Raw genomic sequence first — 15,214 nt, 5'->3', positions numbered from 1 at the left:
CAGCTGTACAAGGATTGTCTTATATCACAATTACTGTTGGATTTTCTGCGAGGTGAAAATTAAAAGAATATGGATGTAAGCAGCTGAAACTTATGCATTGGTGAAATGATTCAGGAAGTTGATCAGACTTATTTTGCACCAAAGGCCCCAGGAAAAGAGGGGAGAGTTCTTCCCTTAAAAGATCCTGCTCCAGAGCTTGGAACTAGCAGCTTTCCCACACTATAGGCCTCTTCCTCCATAATTCCACTTTGAAGCAATATTTTGGAGGCTGAGAATAGAATCATTACTGCCACTGAATCATAAAATGAGGGCTGATGGCCTTGATCTCTGCAACCAAGTCTAGTATTCTCAAAGGCCCCTTTCCAGGAAGGAGAACCAGAGGAAGGCATCCAGAGATATAGGCAGTTGGCAGAGTCTCTCCCTACTGGCTCAGTGTGTTGAAGGTAACTCAGATCTCTATGAAGGCACATCAGAAGCTGGATTCAGGCTGGAGGATGAGGGAGGCTGGTAGCTGGCCGTGAACTCCAAAATGATGCCTGTGGGGCCCTCTTACGTGGGATGGCCAGATTATTTGGCCATAGCCCTCGATGAGGACACAGAGTATGTGGGGGTCATGCTCCTCTCCTTCAATCCTAACCCTTACATTTTACCAGAGGCTACATTTCTGACCTCTCTGTCATTCCTTCCTTGATCTGTTTTTATTTTTTCCCCATTGTTTTCTGTCATTATGGGACATTTCAAAAAATCTGTTTACTAGCTTATTTATTTTTAATTACCCCAGTAATATACAAATACATTCTTGTTATAAAATATTCAAACAAGAGAGAAGTATGTAGTCAAAAACAAACTTTTCCTTCCAGTCTTATTCCCCTCCCCAGGGGTAATTACTGTTTTTAATTTAGTCTGTACTTTTTCTGAACTTTCTCTCTGAAAGTTTGTATATACATTCATACATGTATAGTTCTATTTTGTGGGTTTCTTTTTACATAAATGAAATCATACTTTCTGAATTGTCTAGAACTTGTTTTTTGTTTGTCTGCTTCACTTGTTCCTCTCTCTTTGAGATCCTTCCAAAGCAATACCTACATGGAGAACTCTTTTCAATCCTTTTACCTACTACATAGACTTCCACTGTGAATCTATCTGATGGTGCATTTAACCATGCCTATGTTCTTGGACAATTACTCAACTTCCTTGTTTTTCTCTTGCTGAAAATATGCAGTAAAATGATATGACCTGAAGCTTCACCCGCCCTTCCATCTTCCCTTTGCAAGATGCATGTTAATTGCAGTCTCTCCCACCTCCTCCAAATTGAGCGCTGCATTCAGCCCCACCTCATCACACCATGCTCCCTGGCTATTTCCCCTTGGCTGCCTTGGAAATTCTAGTTGGAGCTGCTGTCTTTTTGCCTGAGACAGAAGTGACTTGCTATTAAATAAACAGGCATTTGAAATCCACCCCTTTGTTACATTCTGAAAGCCAGAGGTTGCCACAGGACAGTTACTTAAATCAAGACAATTTCCAGGCTGGAAGAAGATGTAGAACCCTGGCATTATTCCTCTCCCTCGTTAGTTAGTAATAGCTTGATTGAGTATTGAGAGCAAGCCTAAAATGCTGCCATCAGCACCAACTACCCTTTAGATTAGCACACAGCTCCTATTCCCTTGAATGTAGTTAGGCCAGCTTAATGTCAAGGCATAAAAAAGATACTTGTTAAATAATTTCCCAGAGCTCCGGCTCAATCTTTAATTTGTTTTTATTTTTTTGCCCCTCTTTCCCTCTCGTCCCTCAGTCTCATTTTTGCTTTTTTTCTCTCTCTCTCTCTTTCCTCTATGCCAAAGGGTACGCCATTAAGTCGGGCTGATTTAAGGGCCGTCAACATCAACCTCTGTGACATGTGCGTTATCCTGTCAGCCAATCAGAATAATATTGATGATACTTCGCTGCAGGACAAGGAATGCATCTTGGCGTCACTCAACATCAAATCTATGCAGTTTGATGACAGCATCGGGGTCTTGCAGGCTAATTCCCAAGGTAAGGACAGCCTGTAATACTTCTCTGCTGTGCCTACAGGGGACAGGGCCTGGCAAGAGGGATATCCTTCACTCAGTAATTCAAAGAGGCTCACATCAGCCTGCCTGGTAGTGAAACCTGCCGTGGCTGCCGCAGCTTTCAAAGGGGCATCTCCTGCCTCTTCTTGCCAGCCCGGGAAGCGGGCTTGAGACCTGAATACCCACACTCACAATAGACTGCCTTCCCAAGAATAATCCAGCTTTTAAAACACCACCCCCTCAGCCTTCCCAAACAGTGGCTTCATGACCAAGGTCACCAGGTGAATGTCAGAGCACTGAAACGATGCTGGCCAAACAGTTCCCAATGTTTCTGCCTGACACATATTTTTGCTGTTGACCTGGGTTAAGCTTTGCCATGGTTATAGCTGCATGGGGGTGTTAAGCTTTGCATTGTTATAAGCTGATCAGGGGATGGTGGTCTCTGGAGAGAGGACTATATGGACACTCAAAGTCATTTAGCAAGAGGTGACGCTTGTCAGCCTGGGAAGCGTTCTCTGTAGGAGGCACGGCGGCTTTAAATGACACATCTGCTGTCTCTGCTCTGCCCCAGTCTTTCTTGTCATTTGTTCTGGGATCCTGGGCAGATGGTAACAAGTAAAGATGTTGTCTAGGAGTCTCAGAGAAGCAGCACTGCTGAAACCCTGCAACAAACAACCTCACTCATCATGGCCTTGACAGGATAGGATGGGAAGTATTTTCTGCCAAGTAACACCTCTGTGTGGGTTTGCCATGAGTTGGAAAATCATTGTCACACGTGGTCTGCTGGATGGGTGGCATTGGGTGCCTGGTGGGGACCTGAATGCCATCACCCTAAGAGTAAAGGTAGAGGATGAACAGCCCATGAGAACTATAGCCATTGGGCTATGAAGCACCATCTTAGTGATATGATAAAGCTCCATCCTGCAGCCTAGGCTTATGTGCCACATTACCTTTTGTCAACTCAGCATCACCACTGCCTCCTCCTGAGGTCTCTGCAGCATCACAGTGAAGCCAAGAACAATAGTTCCTAGAATCCCTTTACCTGCATGGTTCTGGGCTGGAGTCTACCAATGAGAGAGGGACTCTAGGGCCTGTCTAGATGGTAGAAGAGAAAAAGAAGCCTTAATTCTTGGGAGGCAGTTATATCCAGACCTTGAACAGATGCAAGGTTGAAAGCCACTCTCAGTTGAAACTTTGGCAACCACTGACTTTGCTGCTTGAGATGGAGACTGGGGTGCGAGTTTCCCTGAGGGTCCTGAGGTTCACAGCAGCTTCTGGTGAAGTTCAGGAGAGCTTCTCCCTTGGTGTTGCAAGTGAAATGGATAATGGTGGCCTCTTTGGCTTTGCTCCTCCAGCCCTTCTCTAGGCGGTGTCAGCCTCTAATTTTCATCATACCTGTAGCAGAGTGGCTTCTATTCTTGACATACCCTGGTTGATACAGCCTGTATCTTGGTTTTGGCCTCTCCACTCCACCCTCCTTTGCCTTGCCCCCCAGTTTAAATCTTGGTCTCCATTTGCTCAGTCATGCCTGTTGGACAGAGCAATGTGCCAAGGCTCTAAGAAAGAGCCTAAAGTCTTTCCTGCCTCCTGCAGGGAGCTGAGATGACAAAGGATGAGAGGAAACAGTGACTTGGCCTTCTTGGAGAAGGAAGAGGCAAGCTATGTTTTGGTTTCTGCCTTTAAGGAGTTGATCTTCACTGTGTGTCTTCCCACCCATACCTTAGCATGAGCATCACACAGGGACCATGTAGAAATGCAGACTCTCATGCCACCCAGACCTACCTGGTCAGAATCTGCATCCTAACAGCATCCCCAGGTGGCTGTGTGCACTACTTTAAGGTCCAGTAAGTGTTCACGTTAACAGCACGCGGTCCAGTGGACACACTACCCAACCCGATTAGATGCCCCTCTTCTCCTGGCAGGAGCTAGCAGAGGGAATGGAAAGAAGTAGAAGCAGAGGCAATGCTCCCTTCAGGTGGAGAAGGAACCAAACTGGGGGGAGGCGAGCAGGAAAAGACTCCCTTTCCCGAGCATGCTGGTTTCCCCCCAATTCAGTAATCATGATTTTCAAGGGCCTACTTTAGAATCTTGACACACAGCTCTCTTAAACCTTTTCCCAGACTCTCAGATCCTATTTGATGGCCAAACTGGTTTAAAAAAAAATGCTTCCCCCTCTCCTCTTCAGGTACTCACTCAATTCTCAAAAGCCTTCTTTACTGTTTTTTTATCACACCAATAAGCAAGAAAAGTAGATCTTGGAAGGAGAGAAGGAAGAACAAGGGAACTCATTTTTTTCTGCAATAAAGAGGGGCTCTTCTTTTGTGTAAACACACACACACACACACACACACACACACACACACACACATCCCAGAAGAGGCAGAGGATGTGCTCTATGGCTGGTGGTAGTCTTCAGAGACTCCTGGTTGGCACTGGAGTGGAGTGTACATCCCCCGGTAACCAGCAAGCATTTCATTCAACTCTTAATGAAGGACTGTCAAAGCTGTAGCCTCACTGAGTCCATATTCCCCATTGCTTTCTTATTCTGCCTGCTCCTGTCTTGTTCTTGGTCTTCTAACACTCCCCTGTGATGACGCTCTGACCTTCTAAAAGCGGTGGCCCTGTGGTGGCTATCAGCGTTGGAAGTTACTCCTGCCTGATGGGTGAGTGTTGCAAATTCACCTCTGGCTGCTCACTGTGCAGCCCGCTTCTCAGGTTCATCCCAGTCCATGGAATCAGATGGACAAAGTGAGATTCCAGCTGCTCCCCACTCCTTGAGACCCCGGTGACCCACCAGAATGCCCCCTGGTCTCAGATACTTTCGTTACCTTTCACCTGGGCGTTTGGCATGACCAGGCTCCAAGTGGATTGGGATTACCCTGGGTCGGGAAGATCCCCTGGAGAAGAAAATGGCAACCCACTCCAGTATTCTTGCCTGGGAAACCCCATAGACAGGATAGCCTGGTGGGCTGTAGTCCATGGTGTCACAGAGAGTTGGACACAGCTGAGCGATTGAGTTTGATCGCCAACCCCCACTTTCATCACTCTTTCTTTTGTAGTCCTTATGAGATCCATTCCTTTGTTTCACCTTGAGAGCTGTGTTTCCGCCTCTCCAGAACATAGCAGGTCAGAACTGTGGACCCAGGACAGATGTGTGTCCTCTGGGGCAACAGTATTCATGCAGCCTTACGGCAAGTTGTTCTAACATGAAATGAAACAAGATGTGTCTTAACATTGAGGAGGCAGAGTCTTCCCCGGGATTTGTGTCCAGACACTTGATATTGCGTGTTATTTGCTCTCCTAGACTCACAAAAGCTTTTTCCTCTTCTCTTTTCACATTCCCTTTTGGTGTCACTGTTCTAGCCCACATGGTGTCAGGACTGGCCTAGTGTAGGGATTCTGGACCAGATACTTTCTGAAAAGATCTGAAATGTGATGGCTGGTTGTCAGAAACAATTACAGAGAAAGGTGGCATAGTCCATGCTGGACGGTATATCCAATGTGACAGTTGGGTCTATGAGATGCAGTTTTAATATACAGCAGGCAAGACTGCAGTGACAATTATATAAAGCAGGTGAAGCCGCTTCTTGCTGGTCAGCAAACATCAGCTCAGAACCACTTTACAGCTCTTTACCAGCAACTAAGTGCCTTTATTTACAGAGTGCCTGTCACTTCCCTTTGGCTGGAGAGCTGGTGTATTATTTAGCACGCATTTATCTGGGGAAAACATTTCAATTTAAATCAGCTGGTACAACAGTGGCTCTTGCCAGACTCTCTCCCTGTGGTTCTAAAAGATAGGAACTGAGTCAGATCTTGCAGTGGAGGGTGAGCAGAGTCCATTCTCAGAGAGCTGCTTGAGTCAGACCCGAAAGGAAGAATCATACGATTGAGTTTCCCATTGTGTGTTTCTTGCTGTTAAAGAAGAGTTGATTTACAATGTTATATTAGTTTCAGGTGTACAACATAGTGATTCAATATTTTTATAGATTATGCACCATTTAAAGTTATTATAAAATATTGGCTTTATTCCTTGTACCATACCATGTATCCTTATAGCTTATTTATTTTATGCATAGTAGTTTGTGTCTGTTAATCCCTTATTCCTGTCTTATCCTATTCTCTTTCCCCTCTTGACTGATGACCACTAGTTCATTCTCTATATCTCTAAGTCTGTTTCTGTTTTGTTATATACATTCACGTTTTATTTTTTATATTCCACATGTAAGTGATAACATACTATTTTTGTCTTTGACTTATTTCACTATGCGTGATACCTTCTAGGTCAATCCATGTTGTTGCAAATGGCAGAATTAAATTTTTTTTATAGCTAATATTCATATGCATGTGTGTGTGTGTGTGTGTGTGTGTGTGTGTGTGTGTGTGTATAGGCCACATCTTCTCCATTCATCTTTTGGTGGATGCTTAGGTTGCTTCCATATCTTGACTACTCTAAATAATGCTGCTATGAACAATGGGATTCATGCATTTTTTTGAATTCGTGTTTTTGTTTTCTTTGGATATATACCTAGGAGTGGCATTGCTCGATTATGTGGTAGTTGTGTTTTTAGTTTTTTGCTATTATGAATGTATATGTAATTATGAAATGAGCATTTATAGTTTCTTCCTGCTTAACCTTCTAGTAAGAGTAAGTTTTAAGGGGAAGAAAGAGGAATAAGTGAGTGGCCACTATGTGTCAGGGACTATAGCACCCAGAACACAAATCAGTACCATATTGAACAGTGAGGATCTAGAGCATAGACTTATTGCCTTGCTAAGCATTTGGATTTATACAAATATGATGATTAAATCTATCTTTTAAAAAGATGATAGCAAAAACATGACCATGGTTTAGAGCTGGAAAGAGATGGTGGCATGAGCTACATGAGAAGAGTACTTCAGTGGACTAGAAGGGGTCAGATGAGGTCTGACAGGACAGGTTAGTGATGTTAGTTATGAAGATGACAGAAATTGAGATAGATCTGAAATACAGAAAACAGCCACTGAAGACTGGTTGATGGGAAGGAAGTGTGGATGAGCAAGGATGAGGAATTGGGAATTTCAAGGTTGGCCCCTGAGTAAATGTGAAAGTGTTTAAACAAAGGACCCAGAGGAAGAAACAGGCTTGGGAGAGAAGGTAAACATTTTGTCTTGGTTCATTTGTGTTCAAATTTTCTGGATAATATGCAGCAAGAAATAAGAACATATAGTTATGAGGGTAAAGTTAGGTTTGAAATTATAGAGTTGGGGGTCACTGGTGATAGTGTATAGGCTTTGAGGATGGATATTTCTCAGGGAGACAGGCAGGGCAATTAAGAGAAAAGGGGTCAATACGGAACCTTGGGAAACATCAACACTGAAGGGACAAACAGAGGAAGAGACCCCAGTGAGAGGGCAGAGGACAAAGATTTAGGGGAATCGGAGTAGGTGGTATGAAGGTGAATGAGAAGGGGGTTGAATAAATCCCAGAGCCACCATCTAGTATCCTTATTATTTGTCACTATGCATGTTTCCTTGAGTAGACTCTGGGCTCCCTGAGAAACAAGGCCTCTTCCTTATTTTGCTCATCTTCATATCTCCAGTTTCTCTAAGCACAGGACCTGACACAGCGTTGGCATGCCAGAAGAATTTGCTGGGCTGAACTGATTTGAAAGGAAACAGTGATTAACACTGTCGGATACTGCAGAAAAGTCAAGTAGACAAGGGCCTAAAAATGACAGCAGTGCATTTGACCCTCAGGAAGTTCCCGATGATCTTAGCAAGAGCAGCTGCTGTAGCTTGTTGCTGGTAGAAGCCATCATTCAGGCGGCTGAAGCCTTAATGGTAGGTAAGAATTGGAGGCCCTTTATTGCTCTTTCAATTGGAGATAGGGAGAGAAATGGGATAGTTCAGAGGAGCTCAAAGAAAGGAATTCCTTTTTGTTTTTAGAAGAGGGAAAAATACGCCATAGTTGCTGCTACGTAAGACTAGGGTGAAGCGCCAAAGAGGGAGAGAGTTTGAAGCTATAGGACAGAGTTGTTCAATGATAAAGAGGAAGTCAGAGAGAAGCAGGAGAGATCAGGTGACCTTTAAAAGGGTAAGAATGACTCCTGTTCCTCTGAGTCAGAGGGCTGGATGGGGAAGATGGAGCTGGAAGAAGCTTCTGTCTGATGGCTCCTCCTTTCTTTATGAAGCAACCAGCTTGGCCCTCCTTGAGGAGTTAAGGAGTTGGACAGTTCAGACAGGGAACTGATGGTAATCAAGGGTCAGTGCAGACATCGTGGGAAACGTGTAAGGAGATGATTGGATTTAGAGGGGGCTTGTAGGCAGATAGGCCAAAAATGAAGCAAGAAATACACCCCTGTGAGGTCAAAGAACAGGATTGTGAAGTAAAGGAGTGGGAGAGCCAAAGGGTGGGAGGTTTGAATAGCGAGAGGAATATGTGATGACCTCGGAGAATGAAGTGTTCTTTGCAGAGCCGGAACAGAGCTTGGTGGTAATGCCCTGAAAACAGTTCTTCTCCACAAGGACTTTGAGCCCAAAGCAAAGATCACTTGGTCATCACCAGCACCATCATTGCCACCATCACCACCACCCCTGATAACAAAAACCATCATAATGCTTATGCTTTATGAACATTTCCTGCCATTCTGTGGTAGATATTTTGTCAACCAAAACAGTAAGCATTTCTCAGAGCACCAATTTCTAGCCTTGACTGCACACTGTAATCACTTGAAAAATGTTTAAAAAATATATATCAGTGCCCGGGGTGCCCCCTAGCAATTGTGATTTAGCTGGTGGAAGGTTGTACACCTGTGCATCGGGAGTTTTTGAAGCTCCCTGATGCTTCCCAGGTGCAGCTAGGGTGGAGTACCACTGTCCAAGGTGGTCAGTCCTCAGAGGAGGTATATGAAATAAGAAGGTTACCATTTTTATTGTAAAGAGGAAGAAGCTGAGGCTTAGGGAAGCTAAGTAATCATTTTAACCTGAATCTCCTGCTTTCCTGGAAATCCTAACCTTTAAACCACTTTGTTTCGTTAGAACAATTCTGTTGTCTTGACAGGGCTTCCCGGGTAGCCCAATGGTAGAGAATCCACCTGCCAATGCAGGTTTACACAGGAGACTCAGATATGACCCTGGGTGGGGAAGATCCCTGGAGAAGGGAATGGCAACCCACTCCAATACTTCCCGCCTGGAAAATCCCATGAAGAGAGGAGTCTGTCAGGCTACAGTCCCTGGGGTTGAAAAGAGTCGGACACGACAGAGCAACTAAGCATGTATGCATGTTGTCTTGACCTGTTGGTCTACATTCTTCTTTTTGTATATTTTTGGGTGATCATTAGCTTTCCCAATATTGACAATCCTTAAGTGGAAAAAGGGTGTGAGGGAATGCAGTGGGCAATCAGGCTCTGTCTTCTGCCCAACTGGTTTGTCATCTTGTTTCTGTCATATGTTTCAAAGTGACATGTAAAGGATATTAGTTGCCCAGTAGACAGACCTTCTTCTTGACCACAGCTTTTGAAAGGTGGCAGGGCTGAGATCTAGGACTACATAGCTATTAATAGCAACATTACTTACCTTAAAGCCAGCATCATGCTTTTCCCAGTGTCTGGATCTCTTCAAAAAGATGGAGGGGGTGTATTTTCATGCCTGGGCTAAATTAGGGTTCCTCTCTTGTTGTTCTTCCTCTTATATGCTTTGCATTCATCTGATTCATGCTATCTGTCCTGAAGTTGTCAATCCAATCCCACAAACATTTAATAAACATCTGTCATGTACCCAGACTGTGCATGGCAGGCACTCTTGAGGAGTCAAGAGTCATAATGCACATTCTCGGTCTTTGCAACTTTCTAGCAAATATACAACTCTTCTTCAGGATGCTGGTTGATTCCTGTGAGAGAATGACCATCTATTGAGGCTAACACTGGGGGCAAGAAGAGAAAGAGAGTGGGTTTGAGAGACACTCTGGGAAAAAATTCACAGGGTTTCAGTAGTTGGAAACAAACACAACTGGCTGTAGCCAGACAGCAGGATGGAGGTCAGCAGGACAGAGGCGCAGGGGGACATGTCTGAGGGACAGCAGTCAGTACAGTTTGGCAGGGACACCGTGTATGTATCAGGGAGCAGGGAGGCATGAGGCTGAAGTGGGGGTTGAGCATTGAGGAACTTTTTAATTTTACTTAGGAAGCTATAAATAATTTTTTATGAGTCTGTGAGTTAGGAAGCTATAAGTAATTCAGTAGGCACTAGGGAGCTACAGAAGATTTCAAAGCAAGAGAGTGATGGGATCAGACCCGAGCTTTAGGGAGATTGACCTGGCAGCCGCATGAAGCATTGTTTTGCCTGGAAAGAAGAGGATGCAGAGATACTGGGTAGAAACAGCTGTTCCTACACAGGAGGAGTGGTTCTCCAGGAGGAGGTCAGGAACCTTGAATCAGAAAAAGAAGGGGAGAATCTTATGTGAGATGAGATGGTAAAACGGACTCCATGAATGGATGTGAGCTTCCTTCCTGGTGGTGGAAGCCAGGGCCCATGCATAAGAAGAAGCTTGTGGAGAGGAGAGACTGGCTACAGGAGGAAGCAGGGTTGGTCAGTTGGTTGTGTTGGGTTTCAGTTATGATTCGTTTCTGCATGGACTCAATGGAATAGTCCAGGTGGGCCTACAGGTGGGTAGAAACGAAATCCTGAATCCAGGAGAGGGTGACACTTAGAGACCCACCCCCTTGCTCATGTTCTAGGAGTGCAAAAGAGCCTCAGGGGAGAGGATCCTGAAAGCAGGCCGAAACACAGAAATCTGAGGACCATCTCAGACAGGACAGAGGGAGCCACTGGTAGAAGTCAGAGTCACAAACTGAGCTGAGTTCTCCATGTCCTCGTGGAGGGTGTGTCTCAAACTCGGAACGAATGTCCACTCCTATTTCCCTCTAAACAAGTTGGTTTGTGTTTTATGCCTTCTTTAGCCACAAGTTTAGAAAAATTATAATGGACTTACATAAACACACCAGCAGGCACACAAGCGTGAGACACACGCACGCGTGTACACACACACACCACAGTTCCTCCAGCCCTCCTTGACCCTCAGGCACAGTTTCCCTAAGTCATATCCATGTAGAAGCAGATACTCTCCTCTGTCTGCATTTCAGCAAAGGTTAAGAGCCTCAAGTAGGGAGTGACATTTTTCTTTGGAAGTATGGCTGTAGTCCTGGGAGAGCCAGCATTAATTGGGGGCACAGGGTCCATCCTAAAGTCTGAGATAGCTTTTACTGTTCCAGAGGAGAAAATGTGACTTCTGCTTTATATATGAGGGAGATCATGTGAATTAAGATCTCTCAATTATATTGGACAACAGCAGTCCGGATTCAAAAGGGACCTTCCTAAACTGGAACTATGGGATAAAATCCACAGAATGGAATGGAATGAAGACCACTCAGCATTAAGTTTCAAATAATTACTCAAGACAGGCTGGATAAACCTTGCTGATAGAGGTGCAATTTATTTGGAGCAGTGATTGTTTCATCCTGGCTGGTCTGAGAGGGAGTGTGTCAAGAGCTATGAAGATCTGAAGGAAGGCATTGACAGAGGGAATGCTGCCAAAGGGACAGCCAGAATGGGGAAATGCTTGACTATATGTCACTTGCCCAGCGGTTAAGAGAATGAAGCTAGGGACTGAAAGGGTGATTTTAGCCTCTGCTCCATGGAACAAAACCAGGATTGATGGCTAATGATTAAGGAGAATCAGATTTTAACCTCGCAGAAGAAAGGCATGTCCAGCACAGAATAGGCGGCCTAAAAAGATGGCGAGAGTCCTATCACCATTTGACCAAAGGCAAGTTCCTGGCATTATCTTTTTGACGGCAGGGAAATTGAATGAGTTGAGTTCTGTGGTCCTTTATAACTGTGGGTCTCTGTTATTTTCTTGATTTTGATGACATAGAGCTCTGTGTTTTAGAAAGTCTTACTCCAGAAGGAGGGCTACACTCTTTGGTGGACTTGAGGTCCTACCAGGTCTCTTAGTGGAAACTTTCATGCCCTTCCAGAATGGCACTGTCTTTGTGTCTGAGATGGGGAGTGGCCTGCATTGGGGTGAGCAGCTGTACATCTGGCTTTTCCATTAATTTGACAGACCACCCCCATCTTCAACTCCCATGTCACCCCTCAACACCTGCCCTTCCCAGTTGTTTCCCGTCCTCCCCTCCCCCAAGCACTCCTCCCACCCTGCACACCAGGACTTCTCTGGCTTGCAAGTGTACCTATGCACATATCCTACACACATTCTCCCTCCCTGAAACCAGAGAAGCCTTTTTTTCAGCCTCCCATATAACATTTCATTACCACAATATTCTCTCTCAATTCTGAACTGGTGGTGGGGGAGAAGCCATTTCTCTTTATACCCACCAAACGAACAAAGCTCAGCGCTAAAATATTTTTCTTCAGTTGTAACTGAAATGGCTGTTGGCTTCCATCCCAAAAACCAGAAAGACAATTATACTTAACTGTTTAGAGATTTATAAATACCACACTGGAGTAGCCTCTAGGTAGTAACTTTAGATACCCAGCCCAATAATTTTCTTTTATTGGTTTGTGATTTAGATCTTATTTTGAGTCCTCTATAATAAGAGGAGTACATTTCATTAAAAGAGCTTACTGAACAATAAAGAAAATCTGGCTTAGGGCTCTGAGCGGGTCTCAAGTACACAAAGGGGTCTGCCCCATCCCATTTCTTGCGTGGACATCATGAGATGGATCTCAGCACAGTGGGGCACATGTATTTCAGCAAAGCAGACATTGCAGCCATTTTCTAAATGACTTCAACGTGGGAGAATTTTTCCTACACAGCGTATTTCACCACATGAGAGATGCTCTGAAGACTGCCATCTACTATTCTGGCAGTTGATTGACAGTGAAGGAAACAAGGAAAAACCACCATCATCACAATCTGTAACAGGAGATCAAGGAAGGAGGGATACTTTCTGAACCTGTGGTGGCTTTTAGAGCCTCCGTAAAAGGAGGTCTAACTAGGGGAGTGGAAATGGGGAAGAGAAAGTCAGAGTGGACCGTATCACTTATTTCTTCCAATGGCCTGCTTAGCAGAATTCGCTTCCTGACTCAGGCTGTGCCCAGCTTGGGACAATTGCAGTGAAAGGAAATCTGAGCTTCAGAGACAGAAAACAGATGTGGGGAGGTGTTGGGGTGCGGCTGAACTCATTGTCCCAGCATCAGGCTTTCATGAGCTGCTTAGCTACTCAAAACTCATGTGCCTAGTTAACACTCTTTTTAAAAAAATGACAATCCCCCCTTTTATCTTCAGATGGATCATGTACCATGCACGTTCACAGACAATATCTCATTGAATCCCCCCAATAACCTACTCAGGCAGATGTGATTTCTTTCTATTTTACAGATGAGAAAACTGAGGATCAGGAAAATACAGCCACTTTGCCCACAGCCTCTTAGCTTAGATCTCCAAACTGTCTGATTCCAAAGCCTTTGCTTTTTCTTACCACCTCAGTCTGTTCTCAAAAGAGAACAAGTGTGATTCTGATGAAAGCAGCCCTGAATCTGTCCATCTGCTTTTCGGGCTTGTGGCGGCATCCCTGGGGACAAGCATTTGGGGAAATGGGAGCACTGTAGGCACACCAGACTTCCAAGCTGCCTCTTGTGCCCAAGGGCTAACTGTGTTCTGCATGCGCTTGTCTCTGGACATCCTCATTTTGTGCGACCCTGACAGTCAGAGACACCAGGACCCTCTTGGTACCCAATTTCATTGCCGTGACAACTGGACAAACAAGAGCAGAGTTGGGAGAAGAGTTCTTCTTACCTGCCTCTGTGAACAATATAATTGTTGAACTTATTTTCCTGTTAATATCCATTTGATTTTGAAGCTGTCAGAAAGAAGGTGGAAAGTTTGACCCAGATATTGCTTTCTTTTGTTCAGAAACATATAAAATATTTCCAGGTTTTATCTACTTATCCCACTTTCCAGGTAGAATTTTCCATGGAAAGCAGAGAATGAATAGATTGCTGTAGCTCTCAGAATGTAGGATTTCAGGGTGTATGTTATGCTGAAAAATGGCCCAGATAAATTGTCCTATAGGAGGAAAGTGTGGTTGTGTGATCAGTTCAGTCCAGTCACTCAGGTGTGTCTGACTCTTTGGGACCCATGGACTACAGTACACCAAGCTTCTCTATCCATCACCAACTCCCGGAGCCTGCTCAAACCCATGTCCATTGAGTCGGTGATGCCATCGAACCATCTCATCCTCTGTCATCCCCTTCTCCTCCCACCTTCAGTCTTCCCCAGAATCAGGGTCTTTTCCAATGAGTCAGTTCTTCACATCAGGTGGCCAAAGTATTGGAGTTTCAACTTCAGCATCAGTCCTTCCAATGAATATTCAGGATTGATTTCCTTTAGGATTGACTGGTTTGATCTCCTTGCAGTCAGAGGGACTCTCAAGAGTCTTCTCCAACACTGCAGTTCAAAAGCATCAATTCTTCAGTGCTCAGCTTTCTTTATGCTCCAACTCTCACATCCATATATGACTACTGGAAAAACCATAGCTTTAACTAGACGAGCTTTTGTTGGCAAAGTGATGACTTTGCTTTTAGTATGCTGTCGAGGTTGGCCATGACTTTTCTTCCAAGGAACAAGCATCTTTTAATTTCATGACTGCAATCACCGTCTGTAGTGATTTTGGAGCTCCCCAAAATAAAGTCTGTCACTGTTTCCATTGTTTCCCCATCTATTTGCCATGAAGTGATGGGACTGGATGCCATGATCTTAGTTTTCTGCATGTTGAGTCTTAGGCCAACTTTTTCACTCTCTTCTTTCACTTTCATCAAGAGGCTCTTTAGTTCTTCACTTTCTGCCATAAGGATGTATCATCTGCATATCTGAGGTTACTGATATTTCTCCCAGCAATCTTGATTCCAGCTTGTGTTTCATCCAGGCTGATATTTTGCATGATGTGCTCTACATAGAAGTTAAACAAGTAGGGTGACAATATACAGCCTTGACGTATTCCTTTTCCAATTTGGAACCAGTCCATTGTTCCACGTCTGATTTTAACTGTTGCTTCTTGACCTTCATATAGATTTCTCAGGAGGCAGGTAAAATGGTCTGGTATTCCTGTCTCTTTAAGAATTTTCCATAGTTTGTTGTGATCCACACAATCAAAGGCTTTGGCATA

At 44.4% G+C, this 15,214-nt stretch overlaps 1 protein-coding gene across 29 annotated transcripts in view; it reads left to right on the top strand.

Annotated features, from left to right (window-relative positions):
* The window catches only part of KCNMA1 (potassium calcium-activated channel subfamily M alpha 1), a 752,676-nt gene that overhangs the window by 671,479 nt on the left and 65,983 nt on the right, over positions 1-15,214 (top strand). For all 29 annotated transcript variants that reach the window (XM_070470892.1, XM_070470891.1, XM_070470896.1 and 26 more), the window contains one exon: positions 1,842-2,034. In XM_070470892.1, coding sequence (XP_070326993.1) covers positions 1,842-2,034 — 193 coding nt within the window. The remainder of the gene's footprint in view (positions 1-1,841; positions 2,035-15,214) is intronic.

The sequence above is a fragment of the Odocoileus virginianus genome, chromosome 7, assembly GCF_023699985.2.
Source record: "Odocoileus virginianus isolate 20LAN1187 ecotype Illinois chromosome 7, Ovbor_1.2, whole genome shotgun sequence".
Classification (NCBI taxonomy): domain Eukaryota; kingdom Metazoa; phylum Chordata; class Mammalia; order Artiodactyla; family Cervidae; genus Odocoileus; species Odocoileus virginianus.
This window is presented reverse-complemented; position numbering and strand designations above follow the sequence as displayed.